The sequence below is a fragment of the Hipposideros armiger genome, unplaced genomic scaffold (genome assembly GCF_001890085.2).
Source record: "Hipposideros armiger isolate ML-2016 unplaced genomic scaffold, ASM189008v1 scaffold_5, whole genome shotgun sequence".
Taxonomy (NCBI): domain Eukaryota; kingdom Metazoa; phylum Chordata; class Mammalia; order Chiroptera; family Hipposideridae; genus Hipposideros; species Hipposideros armiger.
The window spans coordinates 1,755,930-1,783,783 of record NW_017731355.1 but is presented as its reverse complement, the minus strand read 5'-3'; the positions used below and the strand labels follow the sequence as shown (position 1 = coordinate 1,783,783).

Sequence of the window (27,854 nt, the reverse complement as noted above, 5' to 3'; positions counted from 1 at the left end):
AAGATTATATATTCCTTCTACCAAATGTTATTAAATTTAGAGTTTTGAAGTCATCAAAAATTTGTTTTTACTACAAATAGCTGAGGTTTAAGAAAATCCCAAACCTCTTTAAGATGAAGATTCAAAGTGGAACCCAAACTATTAGAATATTCTTCCTCTTTTACCCATTTTAACTTTTACTTGAAAACTTGTGTCGTTGTCTTATGGTGAGGGGAGGGGAGAAAAAAATAAGAAAAAAATTGCCTAATATACTGTTAATCTTCTGTAGGCCAGTATAATCTAGTTGAAAACCATCATATATAATAGTTTCTTTGGGAAAATATATTCTAAGTTCCAAGTAGCCAGTTTGTAAGCAAACTGTTGGAACAAAATCTATTTGTAATTTGACTATCTTTTCCAAAATGCACAAGTTGTTATTTTTCGTGGGATTTTTTAATGAGTTCTTGAATTATTTCATTAATGCATGTCAGTAATATTTTATTAATTTAACTCATTCATTTAGGGCAAAGATTTTTTTCAAATGGCTTATTTAGTTAATTAAGATTCCTAAAATTTTAATGTTCAAAGATAGGGCTTTACAATCAGTAGTCACAGGTACAGAAAAGATAGCATAGTTTGGGAGAAAAAATGTCCTTAGTAATATCCAGCTCCTACTCTGGAGTGTTCAGTACACATGGGTTTAAAAAATAATTTATTGTAGGAATAAAAATTTTAACAGAAATTACCTCTTGTTTTTTATCTTTCAAGACCATAGGCTTCTGTTTTGAGTTGTGTCCAGAAGCCAAGGAGCTAAAGAAGAATGGAAAGTGCTGATAAAACTAGGTTACCTCAAAGAAAGCCCTAAATACATAGAGTTTGTGATTAATTATTTATGTTTTCCTAAGTCAGTCTACTTTAATAATTATTGAAATTCTGCTGGAGTATAATTGCTCTTGAAAAAAATAAAAGCAAACAGGTCTAATAAAAATCTTGACAAAGGAATATAAGTAGTTAAATATTCTTGATATAAGAAAATGAAATCTAAAAATAAGTTTTCCAGAGAGAAAAGAGGGTAGACACCATTCTGGTTTCTAAAAACAAAAGAAAACCATAAAAATATCTTTGGGAATGGGTAATGACCAAGGATTTGGGCTTTTTCAGCAAATTTTTCTATGTTCTGCAGAATGTAAGATTTCTTTGAAGAAATTCGTAGTTCTTTTGGAGGCAAAAGATTGCCCACACACTGCTGTTTTGGTTGCTCTGTTGCCAGATGAAGTGAACTAGCAATTATCAATCTTTTCTTCTGTTCTTTATTTTATAGGACTAGTTTTTATGGATAAAATTTGTAAATATTTTGTAAATATGCAAAAAAGATCTGGCCACATAAACACTGAACTTAGCAGTAGTATGTTCTGTGGGAAGTGAGATATAGAACAGATTGAAGTAGAACTTTTGTTTTTTTTCTCTTTATACTTATATATTTGAGCTTAAAGAACGGAATTATTCTTTAAGCAATTAAAATTGGAAAGGGAAAAAGCTGTATAGTAAAATAAATTATTAAAAAAATCTTTAATACTGTTGAAATATTTATGATTTAAAACAGGGTTTTTAAAAAGTGAAGATGTAGAATTATAGAAACAAATAATATATTATGTCTAATATACAATATGACATTTAGAAATATTAAAGTGTTCTATATTACCTTGTTAACTGAACTATTGATGGAGACCACTCTCCAAGCCCTTGAAATACAAAATATTATTTGTGGCTCAATAGTTTTGAGTATTTCAGAATGCTCCTTGCCCATAAATATCTTTAGTTAGTGTAGTTATAAAGTGTGCTCATTTTCAACTTCTGTAGTTGGGCTTAATTTCCCCTAACCACAAAGTTTATGGGAAATGCACCACTCCTAATCGTCTCAATCTCAAAATGAGTTTTATGGTGTTTTTTTTTTTTTTATCTTGATAATGACAACTGTGATCTCTGTTCTCCCTCATAGGGGTTTTTTTCCCCCTCTAGTTTTTGATGGCAGTATTAAGATAGAATGATGCAAAGGTGAAGTTAGTATTTTATTAATAACCAATTATTAATAATAGCTTATTAATTTTATTAATAAGAATGAAAAACTCTTATTTCCCCATTTCCTGCTTCTTGTTTAACTTATTTCATAAATCAACTACATACTTGGAAGAAACCAACTTTTCCTTTATGCATTAGAATTTTTTGTTTACTACTCTTTTTCTGATATATTTTTTGTTTTGTATACTTTGAGTACTTATTAACTCTCAGGCACTGGGGATAGGGAATGATAGGTCAAATTCCTGCCTTCATGAAGTATACATCCTAAGGGAGGTTACAGAAAATCAACACACAAACAATAATTTCAGGTGATACTAAGAAAGGAGTAATTAGGGCTCATGTGGCCCTAACATATGTGGAGTTGGGCAAGGTTACAGCTGGATGACTACATAACAAACTGTTTAAGTATTTAAAAGTTGTACGTCAAGGTACATCCTTGGTGCAGCCTTCATTTCCACTCTGCATCCTGAGTTCCCTGCTGCCTGCCTCCTCAAGACCAAGAGGCTAAAAGGGACTGCTCTCTTCCAGCCAGCCTTTCTACTTGCTAGTCTGATTATAGCATGGATCTGTTGGTGCAGGGCAGAGATGATTGGATAGTACCTGGACCCATCTAAAACAATATAGGAACTAACAAGTCCCCAGGAATCTGGTACAGAGACATTAACCTCTCCAGCTCCTTGCTTTTCCAACTCAGGAGTTCTAAGCTTTTCCCCATATTGCAGTATGCAAGAAGAGAGGAGAGAGGGGAGGGACGCAGGTGTCTGGGAAACCTGTGTAGGCAATCACTTTGGTGGACTTGGAACAGCTAACTTGAATTGGTGCAAGTTTTTATAAGGAGGCAGTCTTTCTAGGATTTCTTGGGCAGAAGCTGTGGTAATTTTCTCCGTTTTCTACTCATACTGGGACACTCTCTGTTCTTTATCCTTTGGCCTGGGGCAGGGGGCTCCGTCAGCTAGCACCTCTCTCTTGTAATTCCTATTTGTTTAATTGCTTAATGAACTTTCGGAGAACTTTTTTACAAGGTTGAAAGGGAAAAAAAAGTCTTGGTTTCAGTGATTGTGGTACTCGTATGCGGGACTTTCTTGCCCAGGTCTAATGGTGATGCTGGACTGAGAATGGAGGTGACTTGTCGACCGCTCTTTTGCATGTCTCTTTGACTTCTCCCTATCTTGCTACCTCTGAATCCTCCTATTTCCCAAAGCAATTTAATTTGTAAATTTGTTTATTTTGGAAAACCAAATTGGCATCCCTTGGAATACCTATGTCTGAAAAGTAAGCTCCAGATAAAAATGAACATTTTCCAAAAGGTGTTTTGTAAGATTGTATGTAGCAGTGACTAATTTTCCATGCCCCCAAAAGCCCACCCAAACAATAAAAACACCAAAACAACTGAAAAAGGCAAACTATATACAGACTTGTTGCACATTTGAATACTAGCTTAAAAGTTACACTGTATTTTTCTCTGTACAGGTGTGAAAGTTGTGTGGATTTGCTGTTTGTGAGAGGAGCTGGAAACTGTCCTGAGTGTGGCACTCCTCTTAGAAGGAGCAACTTTAGGGTACAACTCTTTGAAGATCCTGCTGTTGACAAGGAGGTTGAGATTCGGAAAAAAGTGCTAAAGATGTAAGTATTATTGCTTGAGTGATTCAGTCCATAAAGAGGACTTCCAACAATTATCTCAAAAATTGATATCATTATTTGCTGATAGGAATATAGACAGGCAAATGAATAAATAAGTACAAATTCATCTATTGTATTTATTCAAACATTTATTAAGTTCTCGATAATATTAATTATCAAACCTTTGTTAGAGAAGACTAGATCCTCTTCATTGATGGCTTCACAGTTCATTTATTTGCTATTTATTCTTTAATTAACAAATATATATTGAGTACCAACTATGTGCATATACATATTAGGCACTAGGTACAACATGAATGAAACAGCTATGAACCTTGCCCTAAAGGCTTACCGTATAAGTAGCATAGGATAGCACAGAAATAGACAATTAAAAAAGACAAACAAAACAAATATGTGATTATAAATTGATAAAAATGCAGTGAAGATAGTGACTGAGTGTTGATGTGGGTCAAAGATGTCAGGTAGGGCCTGAGGAGGTAACATTTAAATTGAAATTTGAAGGTTATTAGAGAAAAATCATGTGTTAGCTTCAGTTTATTTTGATATGTATCTCTGTGTATGTGTGTATGTGTGTATGTATATATTCCTTTTCATTTATAATTTAGTTTTTTACTCCTTGTTAATAATTTTGGGTTTCATTTTATCTGTACTCGTTATAAGCCACCTTATTGTTTTTGAAGTTTAAAGAATGTGTGTGTGTGTGTGTGTGTGTGTGTGTGTGTGTGTGTGTGTGTATACACACCGTATTGCCCCATATATAAGACGCACCCTTTTTCGAAAAATTTGGGGTCTAAAAACTGGGTGCGTCTTATACAGTGGTTGTAGATTTTTTTTACTTGCATTTCCCACTTTTTTTGTGCTTGTTTTTGTGCTCATGCAACCACTGTATAAGATGCACTCATTTTTTAGACCTCAAAGTTTTCGAAAAAAGAGTGTCTTATACATGGGGAAATACGGTTTGTTTGTTTGTTTGTTTATTTATTTATTTATTTTTGGTGGTTACATTTTAACCTTGGTCACCAGTGTTTCAGCAGCATCTTTGTAGGTACCTAACCAGTGTTATTTGTCAATGCCCCATGCTGTTCTTTTATTACTTCAGGGAGATAGTCTCTCTTAGATTCTTATCTTTATAATTAATTCCTGTGGTTTTCTAAGTCTTCATAGGTACATTACAATACGTACAGATTTCCCTGATCCAGTATTCCTTAGACTATAACCATCAGGAATAATAGGAAGGTATTTTTTGGATTAATTTTTAGCTTTCTGAAAATTAGTGAATCCAGAAGACATAAACGATATCATAATTTCCAATGATAGATCTGGTTTAAGCTCATTTTCCATTCCTTTAGGGTCCTAATTTCTTTTTCTGTCCCTTAAGTCTTAGAAGGATGTTTACATATTGTACTATTCTCTCCTGATTCTATTTCTTCTCTGTAGTGACTATACTAATATAAGAGCAACATTCTTAGTCTAGTTACAAACCTGGTGTCAAGAAAACAGTGTTTTACCTATTAAGCAATCTTGTTCTATGTATCGTGTGTGAATTAAGTAAGAACAAGCAAACTAGTTAGATAAAATTGAAAGCAAGTGATATGTTTATTTTTTTCTTCTCTTAAAGATACAATAAAAGAGAAGAAGACTTTCCTAGTCTAAGAGAATATAATGATTTCCTGGAAGAAGTGGAAGAAATTGGTATGTTTTTAATGCTTGTACTTTTGGTGTGATAGCCTGTGTGTCTTTATCTTTTAGATACCTAGGAGAACATTTTAAAACTCTCAAACAAGTTTTATTGTGATAGTTCATGTTTACCTAATTACTTTTTGTTGCACTTAATCATGTTTGTTAAATTGAAGGCATATTTAAATAATACTTAAGTAATAAAATTTTGTCTTAGAAAAATTGTGATGAATAGAGGTATTGCCACTTTATGACTGGGAAGGAAGGCTGTATCTGTATATATCATTTGTATGTTGATGATGTATTAAACAAAAGGAAAGAATATTCATATTTTCAAAAAATAGGATTTTTATTAATTATATCCATGGTGACTAAAGGCATATGTTGTTTATCATCATTTATGCATCTGTGCATACAGTAATTTTAAAATACTTTGGTGAAGTGTTCTATTATTTAGTATTATTGTAGAATTAGAGATTAGAATAATCTTAGTGCCTTTTCTTTCTGTTGTGATTAGATAAAAGGATGTTTTCATCAAAAGAGTATTGTTTCTATTTTCTTAAATAAGATTTCAGAGATGTTAAAAAGTCTGGAAGTTGTTATATATCAATTAAAAAAATTAATATTTTTTAAAGTTGCCGTAATTATTGGGTAAACCTGATTACTCAATAATTAACTCAATACATGTTTAGAACTGATAGAAAAAAAATCAGACTATAAAAATTAGAATGAGATGAAGAATTAAATAATCATGTTTTTATTCTTCTTTTAACCTGATAGCCAAGCTGTACTCACATTATTTCTTATTTAAAATACGATTATAATAAAATTGATTATTCTTGAGAAGGTTTATACATATAAATATGGTAAATCTTTAGAAAATTCAGATTTCTGAGGAATGGAGTATTCTGATTCCTTATTTCTTTATTAACTGAGAAAACCCAGAAACCCTTTTTATTTCAACTGTTGTTGAAATTTTCTAAAATATCTGAGTTCATTTGTTATGTCCTAGAAAATAGCATGTACAGACAAAATTTAAGCTTTTTCTGGGATCTCTTAGAGACATTGGTTTTTCATTATAATTGTTTATTGCACTTTGTATATAATCTTAGCAACTATGAATGGCTATGAATTTTAGCTGAAAAGATGGTGGAATTGGGAGTACCAAGACAAAGGAGAAAAGTCAGGATATAGACTGAGAGATAAACCAAAAAAAAAATAAATCTGCAAGAACTGGGCAAGTATGCCGATATGTAGAAATCTGGCTATACATAAATACTAAGTATAGAACAGCCTGGTCAGGCAATAAAGAGACAGGAGACAGGTGTCACAGAGCAAGTTGAATACATGGTCACAAGTCCAAGCAGGCAGGCAGGATAGCTAAAAGAAACTAATGGATAAAGGCAGTGGGGAAGAAGGGATCTTGACTCTGGAACAAGGTGCTGGTTGAACTATTACTTTAAGAAAATGTTTTTTTTTTTTTTTTTGCTATGAGATAAATTAGTTTGGAGATATGAACAACCTGGGGCCCGTAGGTAAAATGAGGTTCATGTCCAGAAGTGGGAGCTAGGATTGACAGGTAAGAGTAACTCTAGATAATAGGGCTATACAGTATATAATCTTTTCTTTACCAGATAAGGAAACTGTGCTCAGAGCATTTAATTTTGAAAGTGATGCTACTACTAGGGGTGCCAAAAAAATGTATACACGTGACTTGTATTTATCTTTTGTTATCCGTATATATTGAATATTACAATTTTAATACACTTTTATTCCTTTTGTAAAATGTGTATACATTTTTTTTGGCACCCTCTGTATTATACATATTTATGAAGGACTATCTTCATTTGCAGTATATTGTAGCTCTCTTAATCAACCTCCACTTAATTGGCTCATTGCAATAACTGACGTTTCCCAGTTTTTCCACAAAATGTACTGGCTGATGTCCAAAGCATAATGAATGCGTGATAAATCCTGTCCATTAGAAGATGTCTTCAGTACACCTCTGTACTTTACTTACCAGCTCAGTTATACACCAAAAGTTGCTTGCATTCATAAGCAAACCTTATGTCAGTGGTACTTGTTATTATAATTATGTAATTTAATTAAGTAATATAAGGTTGAAAAAAATTGCAGTACTCCAGAAGGATTCTGCTTTTCATGTTCTTGGTCCATTTTAAAAAGAAACTGAACAATATGGATGATACGTGTGGTTTATACAAGAAACTCCAATCAAAGACTAGCCTGTGGCTCTATGTAATTAAGTTAGAAAATGACTACACTTAACTATATATGTTTTAAGTTAAAGTTTTTGAGGAGTGTGTATGTGTTTCCTTCCTTTAATCAATTACTAATCCTTATTATGTTGGGTAAAAAGCAGTTCTATTGTATTTGAAGATATTGATGAACTTTGGGACTTAGTCTCATGGACTTCGAGTTTATTTTCTGAACTTCAGCTCAATTCAGCAAATATTAATTGTTCTCTGTGAACTGCTTTACTTGCTGGGGATATATGATCTTTGCCTTCAATAAGTTCAGAGTCAAAGGGAGAGATGATTATGTAAACTAATAACTATAATGTGAAAATAGTATAGGCATTTATTTATAAAGTGTTGGAAGAGTACAGGTAACAAAACAATTCAGCGTTAGGAACTAGAGGTATAATTTGGTGAAGTTCAGAGAAGATGTCACATTTGAATTTGATCTTAAAAGATGAATAGGAGTTTACCAGGTAGAGAACATATGTAGCAAAAGACAAAGTTACAGAGATACAAGGGTGTTGAGTGTATTGGAGAATGAGCACATAATCTGTTAAAGGTATATATAGTACTGGGGAGTGACTGGAATGAGGCCTGAAAAACAGACTGGACATCGGTTAATGAGGGCTTTGTAAGCTAGGCTGTGAGAGTAAGAATATATTCTGTGAGCCAGTGAGCCAGTGGGACACTGTGATAGTGATGTGGGTTATTGACAAGAGATACCCAAGGCTGGGAAACCATTTTCAAGGGGCCATTATAGCAATTTGATGAGAAACAATGAGATCTTGGAGTAGGTAGCAGGGGTCATAGATAAAGGAGATGCTTTAGAGATAGAATATTCAAGTGACTAATTTGATGTAGGAAAGAGCAGGCAAGAATGAATTAAAATAATCTGACTTTGAACAGTTATATGGTATACATCAGGAAAATAAAAGTTGGAGAACAGGCAGTATTTTTCTTGTTTTGTTTTGTTGGGTGGAAAGTGTAGAAACGAGGGAAAGACTAGTTTTAGCCCTTCTAAGTTTTGTTAGGGTATGGCTGGCCCTACACTTAGTTGTGTGTCATTGTTCTGATTATTGTGGTATAAATAAAACTTCTTTTAGAAATCTTGTTTCAATAGCTATTTACTTTGTGTTTTACTTATGCTTTTAAAGATGATTAGTTAGATGTTCTATCTGTATTGGCTATCTCTGTGTTAATCAAAAGTATAAGATGCCAATTTCATGGGTACCTGCTAAGTGCTAGACTGAGCTATACTCATATTATCTCACATAATAAATTTCACAAACCTGAGAGACAGGCATTTTATCCCTAGTTTGCATGTGATACGGAGAAGGGGCAGAGAGAACTTAGGTATTCTGCCCAAGACCACATTGCTAGTAAATAATGGTGCCAAATTATGAACATAGGCTTTTTTCCTGACTCTCAGGGCCCATGAAAGTGCTTGGTAATGTCCAAAAGTAGTTAGCCTGAGTTTCTAGAACATGGGGTGTTGATTGGTGGAATAATGGGACGTGAGAGGAAAGAAAAAGGAGGTTGTGGGCATATTTTGAAGGATCTTAGAGGTAGAAGGGTGCCCTTGAAGATGCTTAGGCCTAGGATGAGAGGGATAGAGCTAGGGTGGCTAAGGAATCAGGTTTGAGGATTTATAAATTGGGGATTGGTCATTTTGTTATATAAATTTCATTATGAATTCTTTGAGCATCACAAATGTAAAAAGTTTAAAAATATTAGAATTTTGTATAATGGCATAAAAATTACAATATAAGGGGCACACATGAAGGTCAACTTTCTTATAGCATTAACAATAGGCTCTTTTCTGTGGTTATGACAATCTAAACATAAAAGTCTTGTTCTTTTGGCCCCAGGGATTATCTCAAAGGTTTGTTCTTAGTTTCATAATAAACAGATTATTCTTTTGGTTCAGGATATGCTTATTTTAAAAGGGTGAGAAAGGCCTTAAGGCTTTAATTATAAATTCTGGAGGTCAAAAAGACTTCGAAATTGTACTTAAGTAACATCAAATCTTTCAGAAAATACAATAGGTTTTTTTGTTGGCTTTTAATACTTCACCAAAGGCAAGTCAACATCTATAGCCAGATAAAGGGCCAAATGATTATATAGAAAATTATCTTCTATTACTTTTTCTTCAAGGCTGTTATACTAACCTGATTGATTGTGGGATGAATGAGACTTGCTTCATATGAAAAGTTTTTTAAATAGTAATCTGTTTTTGTGGTTTTTTTCTTCTTTTTAAAGGGAGAGATTTGTATTTTTATGATTCAGATTCACATCTGTTATATTGCTATTCCCTTTTTAATTAAAAAAATTAAAAAATGAATTAAACAAATTGGTTATTTTTGTTTCATTGGAATTCATCAAAATTTTTAATAAGCATAAAAGAAATATATATGAACATAATTTCACTTATAATTTAACTTTATGTATTTCTGGGTTTTATTTAATGGAAGGTTTAAATCACTAGTACACTGTCTAGCTTGATGATAAACTGTGATTTTTTTTCGTGAACTTCTCTAAACTTCTAGTAGAGTTCAACATAGGATATCAATTTGATTATCTTTATGTCTCAGTAGATTCATACCATAAAATACCAAGATTATTTGTTCCTGTACTTTTGCATCTGCTTATTTTGGCATCTGTATCATTCAATTCTCTAATTATAAAGATCATTTTAATTAAATCTATAATTATAGAGGTAATTCTAAATGTTAGCATTGGTTTATTTTATCACTGTTGTGATAATTCAACAAATATTTTTTGAGCTCTTAACCAGATGGGAAATTCCCTTTTTTAAAATAAACCTTATTTTTATTTATTTATTTATTTATTAAGATTTTTATTGGGGAATTGGGGGATGGGAACAGTGCTGGGGAATTGGGGAAGGGGAACAGACAAGTTGCTGTCCTTTTGTTCTTCATTCTAGTTGTGGAGGACGTCGCTTCACTGGCCCAAGTTGGCACCATCATGGCACTCTTCCTGGGTGAGGCAGATCAGTCACCGGCTTCTGGATGGCTGCTCATGGCGGCTGCTGGCCGCTCATGCTGGCTGCTGGCTACACACAGTAGCCCATGGCAACCCACTGCAGCAGGGGCTGCAGCCTACGCCATTGCCAGTGACTCATGGCAGCCCAGCTCCAGGTTGAGCTGTTGTTCAGCATAGCTGTAGAGGGCAGTGTTACTGGCTCTCGTATGTGGGATCCGAACTGGGGCCTTCCGACATCCCAAGCCAGCTCTTAACCAACGTGCCACTCGGCTGGCCCATAAACCTTATTTTTTAGAACAGTTTTAGATGCACAGCAAAATGAAGTGGAAAGTACAGAGAATTCCCATATACCTACTACCCCACACATGCACAGACTCCTCAACTATAAACATCCCCCACCAGAGTGGTACATTTGCTATAATCGATGAGCCTACATTGACATTCTTGTGTCATTATTGCCTGAAGTCTATAGTTTACATTAGGTTTTACTCTTGGTGTTATGCATTGTATGGGTTTGGACAAATGTATAATAGCATGTGTCTACCACTATAGTATAGTACAGAATAGTTTTACAGCCTTAAAAAATCCTCTGTGTTTTCTGCCTATTGTCCCTCCTCTCCTTCTCCCCTCCCCCCCAGCCCCTGGTGACCACCTATCTTTTTACTGTCAATATTTTTGCTTCCTCATGAGTTTCATGTAATTGGAATCATATAGTATATAGCCTTCTCAAATTGGCTTTTTTCACTTAGTAATATGTATTTAATCTTCCTCTCTGTCTTTTCATGGCTTGATAGCTCATTTCTTTCTAGTGCTGAATAGTATTCCGTTGTCTGGATGTACCACAGTTTTTCATCTATTCACCTATTGAAGGACATCTTGGTTGCTTCCATGTTCTGGCAATTATGAATAAAGCTGCTGTAAACACTCGTGTAGGTTTTTGTGTGCACATAAGTTCCATTGGGTAAATATCAGAGAGTGCAATTATTGGGTTGTATGGTAAGAGTATATATAGTTTTGTAAGAAACCATCAAGTTTGCAAAGTGGCTGTGCCATTTTGCATTCTCACTGCAATGAATGAATTGCTCCACATTTTTGCCAGCATTTGTTGTTGTCAATATTTTGGGTTTTGGCCATACTGGGTTTTGGTGTGTTTTGGAAATTTTTCATTTAAGTAGTGGGAGTCATAACGATGAATCAGACCTAGAATCTGCCATCTAGGAACACTGTAGTAGGTCAAATAGATACGTACATTGAAAATGATTATATAGGATAGGAAGTGGATAAGTGCTACCCAAATGATATTAGGTAATGTATTGTGGTCATTTGGGGATGGAGAGATTGTACCTGCAAAGTGAATTATAAGGAAGATCTGGATATTAAATTGGACATAGAAGGGTGGGCCAGATACAGATATCCAAAATTGTCCTGCATTGAGGTTGGTACTAAGATGGGCCCTCTCGGAGCAGTTCGATCATAGGTATGGAGGTAGGAAAGTGTGGAGCCTGTATAGATGCAGAGGAATAGCTGAACTGGCCTAGAAGTGGTTTTTAGGCATTGAGAAAAGCAATACAACTAGTATTGTAGATAAAGTTCAGGCTTTGGAATCAGATAACCTAGGGTAAAATCCTGATTCCGACATTTGCTAGCTGTATACCTTGGATATAATTATTTAATATCTTTAAACCTTATCTGTAAAGCAGGAATAATAGTAGTACCTATCTCTTAAGGTTATTAGGAGGATTAAGTGATGTAATTAATTCAAATGCTGGACACAGTACCTGTCACAGGCCTGTCATAGTGCATGTGGTATTTCATAGATGTTTGATTGGTACACACACACACACACACACACACACATGCACATATGAGTGTATTCCTCAAGCAAAATTTTGAGGAGATTACTTCAAGCAAACAAGTGAGGGAAAGCCACTCTGGTTGGAATTGCTCAGTCTCTCTTTCCCTTGCTTCTTAAAGAGGCTCCAAGGAATCTGCAGAACTCACAAAGCAGAGATGGAAAAGTAATAGAGATAAGATTATATTATTTTTTTCCAGGCATTCTGGATGCAGAAGCAATGAGTGAATTGAATGACTCATGACTGAATGACATAATCAGAACTTTGTTTCAGAAGGGTTAATTCTATTGAAAAGATAGTTTATTCCTTTAATAAACATTTATTCAATAACTAGCATAATGCTAAATATTTAATGAATGAAACAAGGATATTTTTAGTTTTTCTCTATTATCTCTTGATCTTATAGTTTCTTGTATTATTACTTCAATGTCATGTGTGTAGGGCTGATCTCCTAAGTGCTAGTCTTTGAAAACAGTAAGTTCTCTTGTATGCTCACAACACCACAGTGTTGGGAACCTAGTAGATAATCATTAAATTCTTTTCTCCCTTTCTTCCTTCTTTTCCTTATATCTAGATGATATAGAGATTGTATAAAATATGATTTTTGAGTGCAAGATGAAGTGCAAAGTAATGAATGCTGTGTTTGTGTACAAATCATGTAAAGTAAGAAGATTTTTATATGAGCTCTAAATAATGTTTTCAACATTTGTAAGGGAAGGAAGTTATTTCTTGTTAGGGGAATCAGGGCGAACTTCATGGAAAAGTATTTGGGTACACACTTAAAGATTGGGTATATTTTTAGTAGTAAGAAAGGGGGATCAGGCACTTTGGGCAGAATGGTGTGATCAAAGGAATTGGAGCAGGAAGTATGGGGGCCATTTGGGAAATGCAGAGCTGTCTAGTTTCATGAGAGGTCTTTATTAAGGAGAGATGAAAGTAGTTATAACCAGATTGTTAGTTTATAGCCAGTAGTTATAGCCAGAAGGGTTCTGAATTCTAAAAGTGTTTGGTTTTTATTTTTTCTAGTAAAAGTGGGGAAGGCAGAGGGGATAAGAGAGGACTATAGGATGGTAGAGGTGGAAGGTGATATGAGGTATGCTTCAGAAATATTAGTCTGGCAGCATTGTATATTATGGATGGGATTAGGGTATAGGATAAGATGCAAAGATTCTGGAGATAAGAAGTTCAGTCAGAGATTATTATGAATTATTCAGGGAGAAATAAGATCCAGGCGTGGTGTATTGGCAGGGTACTTGGAGATGAAGGGCAGTTTTAAAGAGATTTTGGTGGTAGAATCCGCAGGATTTGGCAACAGGTGCTTGTAGAAAGCAAAGGAGAGTCAGCTGAGTGAAGTGTTAAATCTAGGTGTTTTAGCATGATAGTCCTATCATTAACAATAAAGAAGTTACAAGGAGGAGCAAAGTTGGAGATGATTATGTGTTTGGTTTTCTAAAATGCACTGAGATAGTGTTAGCTTTTCCTAGCATTTATTTGGTTGCAACTAGGAAGTGATGAGATTTCCCAAGGAACATAGAGGGTGGAAAAAGGGAAAAGCCAGAATCATACAGATTACTTAGAGACCAACACGAGCCAGAGATGGACGCAAGAATGAGTACTGAAGTAGTAGGAGGAAGATCAGGAGACTGTATTAACAAATTAGTCAAGTGAAGGAAGCGCCTCAGGAAAAAAAAGCGATCAGCACTTTTAAGTGCACATAGATGTTGAGGATGGTGGAGGTTGTGAAAGATTATTGGATTGGGATGGCCTGTTAAGTATAAGGAGTAAGTTGTGAGTGGTTGGCAAACATAGTGGAATCAGATCATATTAACTAATGGATCACAGTTGCCTTTCTGAGTGGCAGGGCTAGTTTGGAGTTTTCATCTCTGACTGTTTTGTGTTGGGGCCAGAATGTGACTTATGGAGAATGCCCTACATTGTATCCTAGCCAGATTTACTGGTTTACCGCCATTACTACTTTCTTTTCTGCTTTTTGATAAAAAAGCTGAAGAGGTAGCTGGAGGGCCATTGTTTCTCATTTGCTCTCATTTCTCTCAGAGTTTTAGAATCGCATATAATAGAATTGAGGATTGCTTTTCTTTTTCCATATACCTAAATGAGACTGGGTTTTCAAGAATGATTATAATAAATTGATGTTTTGAAATAGGTTGGCCTTTTGAGGAGATAAAAATGTATTTATGGTTGAGATTGGTCTTTTGAGTACGTTTAATGGTCTTCCTGAAAAAAAACAGGTAGCCCCATGTTGGGTCTCCAATATTACTTTTCAAATCTTACAGGACTCTAAAATCCAAAACTCAAGGAACTATTTTAGATGGTTGTTAGTAGTTAAAGGAAGGAGTGAGACGGGGAAGGAATCTGTAGAAACACTGAGTAGAGCAGTTATTTAGGGTAGATCAAACCTGTTTATAGGGCAAGCAGCAGGAAGCAGTGGTAAGTAATTGGAGAAGGAGTAGAAGGCCTAATAATGGATGGAGAAAGATTACAGAGGAAGCCAAGGGAGGTCTGAATTGAATTATGAAACAGGAGAGTCTTAATGATATGGATCCTTCTTTAGAAAGGCTGATGGACATGGTGGTACTTTATACATACCAAAAGAGGTTTTTGTTTTTGATTCAGAGTATTGCCTAAATATTTACCTTTTGATTTATCTATGTAACCTTAGAAGGGAGTAAGGCATTTATAATTCAAATTATTTTGAGTTAGAATTATAAAAAGACATGTCTAACTTACTAAAAACTCATCACCTATCGTAACATTTCTCAGCAGCTTCTCTTATGAAGTTATTTCAGTCTTAAGTTTGGGTGCCAGTGTATCCTTTACCTTCCCTGTTAAGTTTCAACTCTTATCTGTTTCATACTTTTCCAGATCTGTTTCAATTTTTTCCATAGTAGATAGGAAATAATTCATGCTTGTGAATAGCCATGTTGGAAACCTAGAATGTAAATAAAACCTGTTTTTTAAAAACATAAATTATATATGATATTTTTTATTCTTTTGGATAATTTTTGTTTGTTTCTGGAGCATAGAATCTTTTGAATATTGATTCTGATTAGCATAGTAGATTCCTGACTTACTCTTTTTATTTAAAAATTTTAAGCATTCTCTTATATGCTTTTAAAGAGTAGGTACTATAAAAATAAAATTTAATGTGATTATGGCAAGCACATATTTTGTGATAGCCTGACAGTCATTCCTTTATATTAGGCTCAGAAAACATGGTTGCTAAACTAGAGCTAGTCTCTAAAATAGGTAGTAGGTAAAAAGACACAAATAGAGCTATAAAGAATGACAACCTGATGAATTAAGAAGTCACTGTGGGGCCGGCCGAGTGGCGTGTTGGTTAAGTTGGTTCGGATCCCACAAGAGGGCCAGTGACACTGCCCTCTACAGCTAAGATAGTGAACAACAGCTCAACCTGGAGCTGGGATGCTGTGAGTCGCCGATGACAGCGTAGGCTGTAGCCTGTGCTGCAGTGGGCTGCCATAAGCTACTGTGTGTGGCCAGCATCCAGTGTGAGCGGCCATCAGCCAGTGTGAGCTGCCAAGAGCTGCCGTGAGCGGCCGTCCAGAGGCCGGCAACTGATCTGCCTTACTTGGGAAGAGTGCAGTGATAATACTAACATGGGCCAGTGAGGCGACGTCCTCCACAACTAGACTGAAGAACCAAAGAACAGCAACTTGTCTGCTCCCCTTCCCCGAGTCCCCAACACTGTTCCCCTCTCTCAATTCCCCAATAAAATCTTTAAAAAAAAAAAGAAGTCACTGTGATGAATATTTGGTTTTTATTATCTACTCAAGATTTATATTAAAGCTATATTTCATGTCATTGTTTCCTTTCTGATGCAGTTTACAACTTGACCAACAATGTGGATTTGGACAACACCAAAAAGAAAATGGAGCTATACCAAAAGGAAAACAAAGATGTCATTCAGAAAAATAAACTAAAGCTGGTTGGTTGCTAAGTATTTTCTTCTTTTGTATTAGAAATGACTTCTTGTACATGATCCTTTAAAAAGCTATTGTCCTCTAAAAGTAGTTATATTAATGAAGGATTTAGCTAAAGGTTAGGCCAGAAATACTAATGTATATATGCATATAGGTAAGAGGTACACATTACTGTAGCAAAAACAACTTTGGTGGAACTTTTAAAACGTATTCTGTAAAGGAGAAAGAATTGTATGCATGCAGAGATTTAATTGTCTTAACTTATACAGTTTAGCTATTATGTCTTTAGTGTAACTTGGCTTTCTAATTTTGGTGGAAAGCAGGAGTAATTATTACTTTTCTTTTTAATTATTAGTTTCAGGTGTACAAAACAACGTAATGATTAGATATTGACACACCTCACAAAGTGATAACCCCAAGTCTACTACCCCTCTGACATCGTACATAGCTATTATAATAGCATTGACTGTATTCCCTATGCTGTACTTTACATCCCATGACTATATATATATTTTAAATTATAGTTGACATTCAGTATTATTTTATATTGGTTTCAGGTGTACAGCTCAGTGGTTAGGCATTTATATAATTTATGAAGTGATCCCCCTGATAAGTCCCGCACCCATCTGACACCATGCATAGTCTTTACAATATTATTGACTATATTCTCCATACTGTATCCCACATCCCCTTTACTATTTTGTAACTAACAATTTGTCCTAATCCCTTCATGTTTCTCACCCATCCCCCAACTCTCCTCCCATCTGGCAACCATCAGTTCTCTGTATCTATAGGTCTATTTGTATTTTGTTTTTTTGTTTATTCTGTTTTTTTAGATTCTGCATAAAAGTGAGATCATATGGTCAGAGGTAATTATTTTCGAGGTACTTTATCAGGTATTTGTAATCATTGGTAAAAATGATACAATTATATTTGGATCAGTTGTATTTTCATCTTGTGCTTAGAAGGCCTTTCTCCTTATAGTCTGAGAGTGCTTCATTTAGGCACTTCTTTCCTGCCATACAGCTCTCGAGGAATTCATACTACATTCTCATTCCATTCATACCCAGCTTGGCTTCTTTAAAAAGGTGTTTCATTTCTGAGAGCATCAGTGTGCCATAAAAATTACTGTCTTTGTCCAGTAGCCTTTTCTGGGTACATCAGAAGATACATGCAAAATAGGTATACCTAGGTAACTTGTTGTATTACCCCTATTTAACTCAATAGCGGAAGCTTGTTCCTTTCAAGTGAGTGCTTTTTTTCATTAATAGTTTTAAGCTAGGAAATAATACTGAGAGCTTCAGTGAAAGAATAATCTAATTTTAAGCTGGTTATATTATTTTAGAGTAGTAATTTCTAATTATCTGAAAACTTGATGATGATGGGTTATTGAATAAAACAAATACTTTATTTCATTTATGTTACAATGAGATTATTTGGACTGCTTCTATTCTTCATATTAAAATGTTAAAGTCTCACTGTTCCAGAAACTTGAGAGTTGTATCAAAGAAGAAAAGAAAAAAAGCAGTCTCTTGCATGAGTAGGCACATAAAGTGACCCATTTTTGACAGAGAGAAATATTGCTGAGTTGTCTGCTAAGGAGATCTTGTTTCATGGAGCTGGCACCTAACATTAATCAGTGTGAGCGTGGAAAACTGAATAAAGATGATCGAGTCTTGAAATAGAGTCTTAGTGAAGATTAGCTTAATTTTTATTTTCAGTTTTCTGGATTCTCATCAGCAGGAGAGATTGCTGCATTAGAACGTCTATCGTTTTAGCACAAAAAAATTCAGTTGAACCCTTGTTGAACATCTGCCTAAGATATAGTATACAAAGATGAATAAGAACCCTGGTTCTCTAGAAACCAGATAATTTCAGTCCAATGTCACCAGCATGTGAAAAGTGCTGTGTGCTTGTTATTACGGGAGTATAGAGGAGGGAAACTCAGTCCATCCTGTGAAGACTGCAAAGGTGTTCTGGGCAAGGCAATGCCTGAATGGAGCCTTGAAGGACAAGTAGAAGTTACCAAGATGAAGATAGGACAGGGGCGTGGGTAGGGAGGCTGCTACAAGGACATTCCAGGCAGAAAGAAATCACAAGCAAAGGCAAGAAAGCAGGAATAAGTCACAGAGAGTTCTGAGAGTTGTGAATAGTTCTGTATAGCCAAAGTTTAGTAGAGAGGGCTGCCGTTGGACAAGGAGAAAGGGCCTAAGTCACGTAAGACCTTATTATGTATTGTGAAAAGTAATTTGGGCTTATATAGACCAGTTGTTTTTATGTGTTAGCAGATGAACCCTTTTTTTTTTCAGATGAAAGCTTGTTCAGAATTCTTTGGTTGAAGCGATAATGGAGAGATAATGGGAGAAGAGATAGGCTGGATTCTCATCTCAATCTCTGCTGTAGTGCTCCCTAAGGCATTTTATTGGGGAATTCCCAGGATTCCTTAGAGTAATGTTATAAGAAACTGGCTGTTGATGATTGCCATTGAAGGGTTTCCAGCAAGATGATAATAAGGTATTTGTCTTTATTAGAATAAATTTAGTGGTTTTGTGGAGGTTGAATTTGAGAGGATCAAGCATGGAATTCAGGAATCCAATGGGAAACCTCCCATTTTGCAGTCATGTAGGTGAGTTCAGAGGTAACTTAAACAGGAAAGGGGAGGTAGGGATTAGAAAAATATTTTGAGTTTCAAATAGCAAGTTTTACTTATGGACATGAAGTGGGAGGTGAATGCAAGGCAAGTTGATTGGATAAGGTAGTGCTGTTAGGAAGGGCACAGAGACCTTGAGTCTTTCAGCCTGCTTCCCTTGTCTCAGTCCAATACCTTCTTCATTGCCCTCCTATCCCCATGTTTGATGTTCAATGATGGTTACTTTCCCAGTAATTCAAGCAGCTAGCAAGCCAACTAGTACTGAGGCCTGCTATGTACAAAATATTCATATATTCTCCTTCACTGATGAGAAAATGGAGGCAACAAGCTCCTCATTGCTAAACCCGCTAGACTCTTTATTGCTCTGAATCTCATTTGGCCGGTAGGCAGTGTTTGTTGCAGTCTTCTCCCTTGATGTTGAAACTCTTCCTTAACTTTTGTGGGGACACTCCCTCATCCTGCTGTTCTCACCTTCCTCTTTCATCCTAGTAATAGGCTTACCTTTCCTTCTTGTCTCTTAAACACAGGTTCCTCTCAGTGCTTCTGTTTATGTGTTGCTCCTTTATGCTAATTACTCTCAAATGTTTCTGGAGTCTGTTAGTTTTCTCCTGAGCTCCTAGAATTGTATTATGTAATATATCCATATATCTATAAGTGGTTATTAGCCATTTCTTTCTGGATGTATTATAGGCACTTGTAATTCAGCATTCCAGAACTGAACATTTTAATCTTCACTGTCGCACCTGTTTCTACCGTTTTTTATCCATTTGTTCAAGCCATATCTGCTCAGTCTTCATATACTGTTGGTCATCCCTCCTTATCATTTTTCAAACGTGGTTCCTCCTCTAATTCCATTACAATTGCCTTATTTAGGGCCCTCATCATTTCTTATCTGGGTTATTGAAATATTTTTCTAACTAGTCTTCCTGTGTTCAGTCTTGAACCCCATTGATCTGTATACTTCACTACTTCTGGTCATCTTTCTAAACCCATACCTCAGATTTCCTTAACTCTTCCCAGTTCCCCTGCATGGTTCAAATTCCCTTAGTATGCTATGGTAGACATCCCATGATCTGCCCCCTGCTTGCTTGTCCAGCTTTATCTAGAGCTTTCCCCCACCCCTGTACTTAATGACTTGGTCATACCAAGCATTCCAGCTTGATTCATGACTTTGCACCTTTTTTTTTGCCATTCCACTTTCCAGTGGGGCTAAGTACCTACTGTTGAAGTCTTTGCTCAACTTCCATGTTATTAGTTTCCTAGAGCTGCTGTAACAAACTACAGAAGCTGGGTGGCTTATCGCAACAGGAATTTATTCTGTCATGGTTCTGGAGGTTAGAAGTGTGGAATCAAGGTGTCATCAGGGCCATGTTCTCTCTAAAAGCTCTGGGGAAGAAGCCTTCCTGGCCTCTTCTAGCTTTTGTTGGTTGCCTGCAACCTTTAGCACCACTCTGCTCTCTGTCTCGCCTGCCTCCTCTCCTGTGTGTCTGTGCCTACATTGCCAGGATGACGTTAACTCATTTACATCTGTGGCGACCCTTTGTCCAAAAAAGATCACTTTTGCAGGTACCAGGGCTTAAGACTTCAATGTACGTTTTGGGGAGACACATTCAACCCACAACATCTCTATGAAATCTTTTGACTCTACTTGTCCTCCATCATCGCAAGTAGAGAATCCTCCACTCTGTCAGTTCTGTTCCCACTGTACCCTGTGTGTACCTCTCTAAAACTTGTCATACTTAATTGCTTATATGTTACTGCTTTATTATGAGGCTCATCTTTTTCTGTTTATGGGCCTCTAATCAAGTAGTTCACTTTTCCAGCCCTCGTATTTCTGCCCCTAACTTTTTACGTTTATTCCTACTTATCCTTCTAGATGGAGTTTGAATTCTCTTCCCCACTGGGGGCCTGATTTAGAGTAGCAGCTTCAGTACTAGAGAAGGAAAAGTTTGTAAAATTATAGGGAGAGATGCTAATAGAACTTAGTGACTGATTTAAGGGGACTGGCGAGTGAATGATTTAATTTAAGGGGAATGGTGGGTGGGAGAGAGGGAATAAATAAAGATGATTGAGGTTGCAGCTTGAGATGACAGATATAGGTGTGCATTTAGTAGAAATAAGGAATATAGTAGGATGAACAGCTTTGAGAGACCAGATGCTAAACTTAAATTTGGATATACTAAGTATAAATTATAAGTGAAACATCTTTTTGCATGAGTACTTTTGTTCTTTTGGGGGAATTTATCTAATGTGAGAAATTTAAAAAACCAATAGTGTGTTTTAAATATTATTTTACATAAAAATATACTTTACTCTGAGGTCTCTGTTAATTCATATGTTAGTGATATATGAATTATATCGTATATATGTCTTCCCCCATTCTGTATTTGACTTTAGATGCTATAAATTCTTGGTGTCCTGTTGAATTAAAAAGAGAAAGTACTACAATGTTTTCAAGAGTAAGAGACATGATTTTAAAGTAAAGCCATTCAGATTTTACTGTATTTTTTTATTCATAAGAGCAAAGATTAGGTATAACACTGCTTTTTAAGTATGAGTTAGAGTTGGAATAAATTTCAGAGCCTGAAAGTATTTAATATTTCTGAAGAACTTCATAAAAGGGGAAGGAGTAGACCTGTAGTTAATTCTATGTGCATATTAGCTTTGAATTTTGATTTTTTTCAGTTCACCATGAAGACTCTTGAAATTTATATGCTTGTGTTAGAAAATAAGTTCAGTTTTTTAAAACTTACCTTAATGAATTCTATTTGAACTCTAGCATCATAAAGATTTATTTTAGCTTGGGATAAAGAAGCTAAGTACTATGATATCTTTTCATTATCTTACATGGTCTGGTAATTGTTGCTCTTAAATAAGCCAGTCTTTTAAATGGAGTATTTCAATCAGTGGAGATTGTTTGTTGTTATTGTGTTTTTTGTTCTGTTTTCTTTTCCTTGTTTAATCCCCTCAAATAAATGACTTGAAACTCTCTGTAATATAAATAAACCCATTAGTAAGCACAGTTTCTACAGTTCTGCAGCTAGGCTCAGTGTACTTTGTTAAGGTGTTTGTTTACTGCTAGATATCATCCTTTTTAATAGTAACATGTCCACATGAAATAAAAGGAATTCTAGTTCCTTCAAAGTGGAATCGCTGCACTATTAAACAATGAATGACTAGCGTGTTTTATACTTCCAAAACAGAAAGAATCAGAGTGTGGTATAGGATTGATGTTAGTTACTAAATTTATTCCGTGCCATATATAAATGTTTCTGTTTTAGACTCGGGAACAGGAGGAACTGGAAGAAGCTTTAGAAGTAGAACGACAGGAAAATGAGCAAAGAAGACTGTTTATACAAAAGGAAGAACAACTGCAGCAGATTCTAAAAAGAAAGAATAAGCAGACTTTTTTAGATGAACTGGTATGTATTAATGTTAATTGGGATAAAAAAATCATTAGTCTTCAGAGTTTATCTTTCCTATTTATTATGCTAGATAATGACATTAAATGGCATTTCTACAGTTTGTGCTAGGGTATTCAATATTCAACTTCTATTCCTTTATTAAAAAAAACTGTCAATATTTTATTTCGGACGAGAGAGTAATATTATAACTGACATAATCCAGTGTACTATTAATAGGTTGTTTATATGTTTCTAAGCTTACTGACTAAAACACATTGTTTTCAGAGCATTTTTCTCACGATTAGTACTGGTTTTTTAATAACTGGCTCACATTCAAGTCTTTCAGCTTCATGCTGAAGTTTATAATGACTCTGGTTTCCCTGTGAGAACTGTATATCATATTTTTGCATGAAAAAGAATACATTTGAAAGAAATGGTGGTGTTTTGCAAGTTATTGGTGTTTTCCAGGAATTAGCTTCCTAAGTAGCCAACATTGTCAGATAACAGCAATAATAATGACTGAGGTTTATGATGTGTTTTGTAGATTTCACATATTATTTGATGCTTATAACCCAGTGTGATGTTGATGAACTCCAAACTAGAAAATCATCCTCTGCAGGAAGGTCTTCTTGCTTTCTTCCCTTTCCCTTTCATAATGAATTTTCATGAGGTGTTAAAACATTTAACTCCTTGGTCTAGTTGATAGACTGTTTGTTGTTCTATGATTGGGTAAATGAGTATGGGTATATTTTTCTACTGTGCTTTTGCCCACAAAGCATTTAAGCCAGCAATCAAGAATAAAAAAAGGAAGCAAGAGTACTTAAATTAGAAGTAGATGAACAAGTAAAGGAAAGGCAAGGAAAAGGGCTTTAATGAAGCTTAGACAGAAAGTATTTACTATAAACCCTTCTATTTTGAATGGAATGTAAATTTGATTCTGAAAGTAAGGACAATGGCGTATAAAGTAGAATATGGTGTTTTCCTTAGCAATTTCAGTCAATTTTCCTGAAACTATTAAGTGTCAGATACGGCTTTAACATGTGAAATGATGTATGTTGTGTTTTACGTTTTTCGTAGACAAGTATTTTGTGAGAAATTAAAAACTTTAATACAGCAATTAGTAAATATTGATGTAATTATTTTATTGAACGTTTCTTTCCTTCATTTTATACAAAGAGGAACACACTTGTCTTTTTTTGGTAATACTTTTCCTCATACAATCAATTGAATAAATTATACATATAGAACTTAGCCTAATAAGATGAAAATACACTGTAACATTTAAAAAATGTTTCATCTAATATAAGATTTTATTTTGAGGTTAGACTTGCATAGCAATTATTCTTGCATATTCTTTTAGTCCTCAAAGTACTAAGTTTTTTGCTGCCTCATTGAGCTGCTATTGGCATGAAGCTCCTGTTTAATTCAGTGGGGCATGAAGCAAGATGTGAAACTGCCAATGTTGTACAATGTGTATAATCTGGAGTTAATATTGGTTTTTGTCAGGACCCCCCCCATTTCCTGTTTTCTTCACCTGCAAGTCATTATGGCACATACTTTCTTCACTGTTTAGATCATGTAACATGGTGGTTTAAATAATCCTTAGCAATTTACTGTATTCATTAGAACAATTAATTACAACAGATTGGTTCAGAATACCAATGAAGTTTGAATTTCTGGTTTCCATTTTAAAATTTATTTTTAAAGATTCTTTGTTACTTTAATTTCTGATTTTTTTTTTGGTTAAAATGTTAACATATGTTTAGTCTGTATTGACTAATTGAAATAATTCATTAAATCTCTTTTTATCCTCCTGAATTCTTATTTAGGAAGTAAAAGAATACATTGTATTCCTTTTTCTATGTATGTTAATGTGTTAGATTTTATAAAAAGATGGCATTGGCATTTGTAAATATGTCTAGAGGCTTAAACCTTAGAATTATTCTCTGGACCTGATTTATAATTTAGGCAACAAGTACTACTTATTAGAATTTTTTTTCTTTTTTTAAAAATTTTGTTCTTGTGCTAAAAGTCACTTTTTAAACCTTTTATAAAGCAGTGGTATTACATTATACTATACTATATGTGACAGGGTTTTAATGTTATAGTCTTAATGTTTATGGCTTTAGTATTTACTATATCATTGCCTAAAAAGTCCATTTATTTAATCCTAACTATAAATTCAATTTTTTTAACACTTTGGAAAAAGATTTTAAAACTGGTCCTGACTTAGTAAATCTGTTTATATTCCTGTTTGAAAATTCTCTTCAGTTTATGTCTGAAATTTTGTATGGGCTAATATTGCTGTCAAATGCAGTAGGTGATTTTTATTAGAAATATTGTTTGCCAGATGGCTTGCTTAAAGTCAGTTAAAATAATCTTTTAAAAATGGTCATTATAAAGCTCTTAATGAGTATTACAGGCAGTCTTATTAAAATTTCTTTAAGTATTAAACAAGGTACCTTCAGGCAATTAATGTAGGTTAGGGAACCTTTCAAGGTAAAATGGAAAGCTTAGAAGAATGAAATAATTTGAAAGGCTGAATCTGCAATTTTATGTATTCCCGAGAGGATGTGTGTTTCTCATGGTTTATTTTACTCTATAGATTTTTTGTTTTTTGTTGTTAGAGCTCCTGCTTAATTCTAGTTTAACATTCACAAAGATTTTCAACCTCCAGAGTTTTGAGTGCTAAAGTGGAATAAAGCAGATCTGAATTAAATTGTATACCTTATTATCAAAATTAGTTTTAGATTCCTAGGATGTTTATTTTTATTAAATTTCATCTGTTTTACCAAGACATTTTAATAGTTAGGTCCTTTTATCTGAAAGTGAAACCAGGCCAAAGTACTGATTTTTTTTTTTGAAGTGAACACATTGTCTTGCTTTTATGCAAGAACTTTTTAAGAGTAAATACCGGGTATTGAAGAGCATTTGAATTCACTTAGAGTAGAAATTGGGAAGCAATGCTTTAACTTTTTAGCCAAGGAAATTAATTTTTTCTTCTGTTTGTTTTTACATGTGAAAAGATAGTAATAGCCTTTAAAAAATATTTAAGGTCACAGCCCATTTAAAATGTCCTTTAGTGCTAGCCGAGTGGCGCGATGGTTAGGAACTGGCTTGGGACGCCAGAGGGCCCTGGTTCGGATCCCACATATGAGGGCCTGTGACGCTGCCCTCTACGGCTGGGATGCTGAACAACAGCTCGACCTGGAGCTGGGCTGCTGTGAGTCGCCGGCGACGGCGTAGGCTGCAGACCCTGCTGCAGTGGGTTGCTATGGGCTACCGTGTGTAGCCAGCAGCCAGCGTGAGCGGCCAGCAGCTGCAGTGAGCGGCTATCCAGAAGCCGGCGACTGATCTGCCTCGCCCGGAAAGAGTGCAATAATGGTGCCAACTTGGGCCAGTGGGGCAACGTCCTCCACAACTAGACTGAAGAACAAAAAATGACAGCAACTTGTCTGTTCCCCTTCCCCCAATTCCCCACCACTGTTCCCATCCCCCCAATTCCCCAATAAAAATCTTTAAAAAAAAATAATAAAAATAAAATGTCCTTTAATTTTTTATTTATTATAAAATTCTTAATGGAAATCTAGACTACCTGCAGGAATTCACAGCAATACTGTTACTAATGCATTACTGATACTTTGTTGTAGGATATGAAAGGTATTCAAGTATATTATCATAGTATATTTCATTTATTCTCCATAAGGTTCTATTTTATAAATAAAATTTGTGTGCTTTCATTTACTTTTAGAAGTTTTAATCTTTGTAACAGAAGTACTCTTGCAGAGCGCTTCTATTACAAAGTCTTGAGGTACAAATTTATTTTAGGTCAGTTCTAGTAAAATAAATTGCTTGTTATTTGAATTCTATATTTGAACCTTAAAACAGTTCCTTTAAATATATTTATTAGCCACATTTTTTCCTAAAAATATTATTATGTTGTTAGATTTGGAAAGAAAATTACATTCTAGTATATGTTTACTTTCATACTGTGAAATGTTAATGTAGTTTTTTTCAGGATTAAATTCTGGGTAGTTACTATTTTAAAAATCTGTAGGTCATTTGAAGAATATGTTTGTTTTCGTAAGTAACCTTGGTATAGGAGATAGAAATGCATTTGTACCTTCATTTTTGTTTACAGGTATAGAAAGTACTGTGTGTATGTGTGTATGAATGATATCCTTCCTTCCCTCCTGACCTCCCTCTGCATATGTTTCTGTGTTCTTATTTAACTGACAACTCAGAAGGGAAAAAGTCTGGATATCATTTAGTTTAAACCTTAGCTCCACAGCACTTTAAACATGTAAGGAGACTTCATGTTGAACAGGATAAATAACAGCTTACATGTTAGAATTAGTTAGTAATTTGCTTGTGTTATTAATATGTGTGTGTACAGATTTGTGTAAATAGTGGCTCTGATTTAGTATCAATATAGATATTAAAAACATTTACCATCATTTTGTTAATTTAAAAAATTTAGACTTCATTTCTAAAAATAAGCCAGTAAAAGAGAAAATAAATATACTTTTGGTTGTACTTAACAATCGTTCCATTGTGCAAAGCAGAACAAGGATCATTTCCAAACGGCCTCAGGTGAAATCTAATGGGAAACAATTTCAAACTAGTCTGAATTCACTAGTAAAAAGAATGTGTCTTAGATAAACATCTGATCTAAGTTATATTACTTTGTACTATTCTTTCTGTGATTAGCTTCTAATTTTTTTATTTTAATAAATATGGTGGGCATTGCTAGATGAAATAAGACCTTATTATATTGTCTTTAATGTGGATTGTGTAAAAATAATTTTTTGCAGGTTTTGATTTATGAGTCCGAAACAGCCTTTTCTTATTATGGAATGTTAAAATTTTTTGTGAAGTGTTCTCCATAAAGTGAATATTTAGGTTGACATCAAATGCTTATAGAAAGGCATAATTTAAAATAAAAGACCTGTTGCTCTTTAGTTTTTTCCTTTTAACTTTTATATTGCACTTTAACTTTTCTTACAGGAGAGTTCTAATCTCCCCGTTGCTCTGCTTTTGGCCCAGCATAAAGATAGGTCTACCCAATTGGAAATGCAGCTTGAGAAACCTAAACCTGTAAAACCAGTGACATTTTCCACAGGCATCAAAATGGTAAGATGCACTTTCATTTCTTGTTTGAAAAATATTTTTCAAGAATTACACTCTATAATTTTATGTTGATTTCTATGGATAAACTGAAAAGTTTAGATATTTAGGAACAGTGTCTGATCTAAGCTAGATGTCTAAAAATACGAATATGGGCCGGCCGAGTGGCGCGATGGTTAAGAACTCGCTTGGGATGCCAGAGGGCCCCGGTTCGGATCCCA

General features: G+C 34.7%; 1 protein-coding gene across 1 annotated transcript in view; it reads left to right on the top strand.

Moving 5' to 3' along the window:
* Positions 1-27,854, top strand: part of MNAT1 (MNAT1 component of CDK activating kinase) — a 180,852-nt gene that overhangs the window by 51,766 nt on the left and 101,232 nt on the right. The window contains exons 2-6 of the mRNA XM_019644523.1: positions 3,529-3,681; positions 5,318-5,391; positions 16,354-16,457; positions 22,384-22,524; positions 27,514-27,639. Coding sequence (XP_019500068.1) covers positions 3,529-3,681; positions 5,318-5,391; positions 16,354-16,457; positions 22,384-22,524; positions 27,514-27,639 — 598 coding nt within the window. The remainder of the gene's footprint in view (positions 1-3,528; positions 3,682-5,317; positions 5,392-16,353; positions 16,458-22,383; positions 22,525-27,513; positions 27,640-27,854) is intronic.